This window comes from Portunus trituberculatus, chromosome 47 (genome assembly GCF_017591435.1).
Source record: "Portunus trituberculatus isolate SZX2019 chromosome 47, ASM1759143v1, whole genome shotgun sequence".
NCBI lineage: Eukaryota > Metazoa > Arthropoda > Malacostraca > Decapoda > Portunidae > Portunus > Portunus trituberculatus.
Window position 1 is genome coordinate 12,715,549 of NC_059301.1, and position 6,027 is coordinate 12,721,575.

The 6,027-nt window shown below is 44.8% G+C and overlaps 1 protein-coding gene across 1 annotated transcript in view; it reads right to left on the bottom strand.

The window, feature by feature from the left end:
• LOC123498150 (mucin-1-like) overlaps positions 1-1,293 on the bottom strand; it is a 10,835-nt gene extending 9,542 nt beyond the window's left edge. The window contains exon 1 of the mRNA XM_045245321.1: positions 970-1,293. Within this exon, the coding sequence (XP_045101256.1) occupies positions 970-1,293 (324 nt within the window). The remainder of the gene's footprint in view (positions 1-969) is intronic.
• Positions 1,294-6,027: the final 4,734 nt, after the last annotated feature.

The window sequence follows — 6,027 nt, forward strand, 5'->3', positions numbered from 1 at the left end:
GAAAGAGAGAGAGAGAAGGAATATACGTGTGGAAAAAACGAAACAAAAACGAATTAGATACAAAACAAACGATGGATTCAATAAAAGTGAGAGAGAGAGAGAGAGAGAGAGAGAGAGAGAGAGAGAGAGAGAGAGAGAGAGAGAGAGCGCTGGGAAGAGTTTAATATTACAGCGGCCGTATATCTCCTGAGATGTAGTATATTTGGGAGGGAGGAGGGAGAGGAGGCGAGGGAGAGGAGGGAGAGCGGGAGGGAGAGAAATCGTGTCCCAATAACACGTGTCTGGATGCCTTGTGTTCCTTCTCTTGTGCTTGGTGAGTGGGAAAGCGGCTCTCTCTCTCTCTCTCTCTCTCTCTCTCTCTCTCTCTCTCTCTCTCTCTCTCTCTCTCTCAGGTAGACAGACAGGTGAAGTTATAGACATACATACATACATACAGACAGACAGCCAGAGATAAAGACAGACACCAGAGCTTTCTTCCCATCCTCTCTTAGCCTCTCTCTCTAAATCCACAATGTACCAGATGAGATTTAAGGCGACGTAAGGAATGTGTGACGTCGCTGAGAGACTGGGAAGAGAGAAAGAGAGAGAAAGAGATAGAGGGAGAGAGAGAGGAAAGGGATAAAAAGGGATATTTACTTTTATATCTTTTCCTTCTCCTTCGATTTTCTCTCTCCATAGCGAAAGACAAAACAGAACAGCAGAAGGGAATGAAGTGACTGGGTGTTATTACAGCTGCTTCTGGGATGGTTGGCTGGCTGGCTGGGTCGGTGGAGAGTCAGTAATGTATATATTTCAGAATGTCTTTTTTCATTTTTTCGAAGGAGGACAAATACTTAAAATAATTCCTTAATATGTAATTTGTGTTGAATGTTAAACAGAGAGAAAAAAACGAAAATAAAAGAGGTTAGTTGGGTCGCTGGCTGCCTGGATCTCTGGTTGGGTCGGTGGCTGGCTGAGTCTCTAGCTGACTGGGTCGGTGGTTAGGTGGCTGGGTCGCTGGCTGGATGGTTGGGTCACTGGCTGGCTGGATCGGTGGCTGGCTGGGTCGTTGGCTGGCTGGATCTGTGGCTGGCTGGGTCGCTGGCTGGCTGGGTCGCTGGCTGGCTGAGTCGCTGGCTGGGTCGCTAGCTGGCTGGGTCGGTGGTTAGGTGGCTGGGTCGCTGGCTGGCTGGGTCGGTGGCTGGCTGAGTCGCTGGCTGGGTGGTTGTGTCGGTGGCTGGCTGGATCACTGGCTGGGTGGTTGGGTAGGTGGCTGGTTGGGTCGCTGGCTGGGTCGCTGGCTGGCTGGATCATTGGCTGGGTGGTTGGGTCGGTGGCTGGCTGGGTCGCTGGCTGGCTGGGTCACTGGCTGGGTGGTTGGGTCGATGGCTGGCTGGGTCGCTGGTTGGCTGGATCGGTGGCTGGCTGAGTCGCTGGCTGGCTTGGCTGGATCGGTGGCTGGCTGAGTCGGTGGCTGGCTGGGTCAGTGGTTGGGTGGTTGCTAAAGGACAGTTCTTTTTTTTCTTTATGTTTAAGGATTTACTTTGGTTTGTGCGTTTGTGTCTGTGTGCGCTTTTTTTCATGTAAGAGAGGAAAGCTGGCCAAGAGTAAGAGGAAGAGTATAGAAAAAAGGGGTCAGCTTAGAATGCTAGTCCCCGTGCAGGCTCGAGAGAGTTAGCCAAATGAAAGGGATCAATGTGTGTGTGTGTGTGTGTGTGTTCGAAGTTTGGAGTTTCGAAGTCTGTGTCTCCTTCTCGATCGTTTTTTGTCTTTTTTTGCTACATGTCAAGGACACTGACCTAGCTCACAGGAAAGAAAAAACAAGTTAGGAAAAGAAAAACCGGCTTCCACTGTCATTCTGTCACTGTGTCCTTCTCTCTCTCTCTCTCTCTCTCTCTCTCTCTCTCTCTCTCTCTCTCTCTCTCTCTCTCTCTCTCTCTCTCTCTCTCTCACACACACACACACACACACACACACTAGCCACCCATCTCAGTCAGGCCTCGCACTCATGATACAACACAGGAATGCAAGGCTGGCTGGCTGACTGGCTGACTGGCTGGCTGACTATGTGGTTGGCTGTTGGATGCTGTGCGCTGGTGCTGGGTGGTGGCCGCTGAACGCTCTCACCATCTGCAAATGAAACGCTCCATTATGCCCATTGATCTACTTGTCGTTTCGCTTTCTAATGGTCGCTTCTATAAAGTTGGCATTCACGGCCGCTACACTTGCCGTCCCTCACGCCACTGATAGCCACCAAGCTCCGAGTTGACGGCCGCCGCTGCCACTCTAGATCTGCGGCAGGTTGTAGGTCGTCAAGGGATGTGACATTTAGTGGCCGCCGTGGGGATTAAAGGTAATAATACAGGTCACTGCTGCCCGGCGCCAATATCTTCCATCACAATGAGTCGAACAGGGTTGTTGTAGCTTAAGAACGTAACGTAGTCAGTGAGTGGTCAGTGCATCAAGAGTTTACGTAATAGGAGGAAAACTTTTAGGAAAGAGTGAAAGTTGTAATACAGGTAAAGGTCACTGCTACGCTTTCCAACATTTTTTCTATCTCTAACGTGTTGACTGACCATAATGCAGGAATTGAGTGAAGAGACCTCGTAGCAGGAGAAAGAAGCGAGGAAAAGGTTCGAGGTGTATTGGTGGTGTTTCCTGCTACACGGCCTAACTATTCTTCATGAAGCTGGTCAACACAGTGCTGTCGTAAGGCAGTGAGTGTATCATGGAGCTTCGTAATACACAACAAAAGAAGTGAGGAAAAGATTAAAGGGATTAAATACAAACCTCTGCTGGAGTGACCATATTTCTTCACGATAAGTCTAGGAAAAGTGTCGTGACCCAGTGAATGCATCAAGAAGTGAAGGAAAAAACCGAGAAGTGAGTGACGCAAGCCAGGCGAGCATGGCAACACTGTCACTGGGCGATGCTGTGATCCACTGATTGGCTCAAATATTCACCTTTCCTCTTATTGGTTCGGAAATTGAGTTTGTTTACCATAACCCTCATTTGTCTGTAAGGGATCTGGCTATTTGTGTGTGAATAACCCGTGGTTTGTGAGGGAAGCAAAGGTTTGGTAAGGAAATAAAACCAATTTACAGCACGTTTTCAGACTGTATTACGTCAGCCAGCCACTCACCAACACATCAGGCAATGGCAGTGTAACCTTGCTCGCTGAACTACTCTGCCAGGCGTGGGTGTCGTGATGGAGGGAGTGTGGACGATGCATGGAGTGCCACAAGGGATAACACACTGGCACTGCATTGAACTGAAGCTGTGCCTGACTGATTGCTGCCTCCCTTGAAAGCCGCACTGAACTAGGCTGCTGCACCACTCCTGAAGACCACACCATGCCTTATACACCAACAAACTTATACTTTACACTCACAAAATCAATCAAATATTGTGAAATCAAACAGCCTTGTCAGATCTTAAATGTCTTTTGGTTTTAAGAATCCATTGTTATATCTCAGTGAAGTTTATCCTCTGTGCTTGTCAACTCTGGTTATCACAGAACCTCTAAACTCTAAATGTATTTCTGTTCGGATCGGAAAGCCATATGTATTTCCCAGCATTCAAACCTTCAAATTCCACGTCGCTCATGTGTTTATATCCCGATACGATTTGACCTCCCGCTAGGATTGTATTCAGAGGCACAGAGATGACTAACTGAGTTTCCATGAGCGTTCCTTTCCATTGAAATATCACTGAAATTATGAAAACACCATTGAAAAATTCTTATAACTTTCACTTCAGGCTGTTAAAATAGGTTATAATGAGGCGCTGAAAAGTTTTGAGAATACAGTCCTTTGAATTATACGCCATTGTCATTGCTGTTATTCTGATACTGGTATGAGAACCGTTTTTCTGACCACGCTTACCCAGGCAGCCGTCGAGGCCTTATCAATATGGCAGCATTCACCGGCCACAGCCTCGTCCATCCTTCCCTTTTTCCCTCATCCAACAAATCCCAGCCAAACGCAAACCGTCAGTCAGTGAGCGTTGCCTTCATGGAGCAGCCAAGCCTTTGAAGTGACTCGTAACGTCATGACTGAGGAAACACTTGATTTTGTGATGAAAGAACGTCTTATTCCATGCCCTGCTGAGATTCTGACTTATCATTGACCGGCGCTCAGGCTCTGATCATGCACACACACACACACACACACACACACACACACACACACACACACACACACACACACACAGACGGTTTCCATTCAAACGTATAAATCGTTCGAGTTTTTCTAATGTCTTCAATAGAGGGGAACACTTCAATGAGTCTTTAGTCTCAAAAATCCTCTCTCTCTCTCTCTCTCTCTCTCTCTCTCTCTCTCTCTCTCTCTCTCTCTCTCTCTCTCTCTTATTTTTGCCGTCGTTGAGCGTTTTCTGTTTTCGTTTCTGGTGATTTGTTTTGTGTGATTTACGATGTACATCCATTTCTTTTCTTTTGGAGGGTCAGCTGCTGCGCATTCTATTTTAAACATTTGCTGCAGTTTCGTGTTTGCAAAGGGACATTCTTTTTTTTTTTTAATGTTTCTTAATTTTTGGCGTTTCATTACTTGCTATTTTACGTGCCTTTGTTGTCTTTATTCTCTGTTTATTGATGTTTCTTGTTCATCTGTGTCTGTTTCTGTCTCTGTGATATATATATTTTTTTTTTAGGTTTGTCTGTGTGTTTGTATGTCTGTCTATATCTTGTGTGTACGTCTGTCTGTTTGTTTTGTCGCTGTTTTGAGGTTTGAGATTTTGAGTTTGTTCACCAACCACACTTTCATGTACGCTTCTTCTCTCTCTCTCTCTCTCTCTCTCTCTCTCTCTCTCTCTCTCTCTCTCTCTCTCTCTCTCTCTCTCTCTCTCTCTCTCTCTCTCTCTCTCTCTCTTTTTTACTTTTTCTTATGTAACTTCTATTCAATCACTTCTCTCATTTCTGTCCACTCATTGTCACGGTCACACTTTCAGTACCTCAATCTCCCTCCCCTTTTTGGCTTTATCTATGTGTTGTATGTGTCTCTTCATGATTACCTGGTCTTAGTGTTGCCTTCTCTGTCCTCGGCGTTACCATCTTTGTCCCCATCGTTACTGCCTTGTTTTGATCCTCGTTGTTACTATCTTTGTCCTCATCGTTACTGTATTTTTCCTTGTCGTTGCTGTCTTGATCTTCGTCGTTACTGTGTTTGTCCTCTTCGTTACTGTCTTTGTCCTCATCGTCACTATCTTTGTCCTTATGGTCAGCTCGGTATCTTTACCATAATGGCGTTTTAATCTCCAAGTAGTCTTTCTCAAAGTCATAAACAGGAAAAGTACTCAAGATGCCAGATTCTCTCCCCCAAAAAATGACTGGAAAAGGCAATGGAGAAGGGAGAGAAGTTTACCAATTTAGTTCGAAGATTTGTTGATAGTTTTGAAATAGTTCAAGTCCTGGTGGGAGGAGAAAAAAGACACGTATTTTCAGTGTGCATATGAGAAATGAAAGAGTGAAAGTACTGGTTAATTGTTGCATCAGTGATAATATAAAGGAAAAGAAATACAAGTTGACATATCTAGTTTCGAAGATTTGTTGATAGTTTTGAAATAGTTCAGGTCCTGGTGTGAAAGAGAGAGAAAAAAAGAGATACGTAATTCCAGTTTGTAAGTGAGAGAAATGAGAGAGTGAAGGTACTGGTTAATTGTTGCATCAGTGATAAGACAAAGGAGAAGAAACAGAAGTTGACTAATTTAATTTCAAAAATTTATTGATAGTTTTGAAATAGTTCAGGTCCTGGTGAGGAGGCAAAAAGACACGTAATTCCAGTTTTTAAGAGAAAGAAATGAGAGTGAAGATACTGTTGTTAATTGTTGCATTAGTGGTGTGGACGGAATAGCTGAATCTTCACTGTGGTGCAGAGGAAACTTATTTTAACACCTTTCAGTATTGAAAACCATTTTTTACCTTGAGTTTTGGGTAGGCTTGGACGATTCTATTGACGTTAGGAAGGGTTTATGGAGGTTAGAAGATCAATGACCACTGTCCTAACTATTTCATTCTTCTCATAAGTTTCTGAA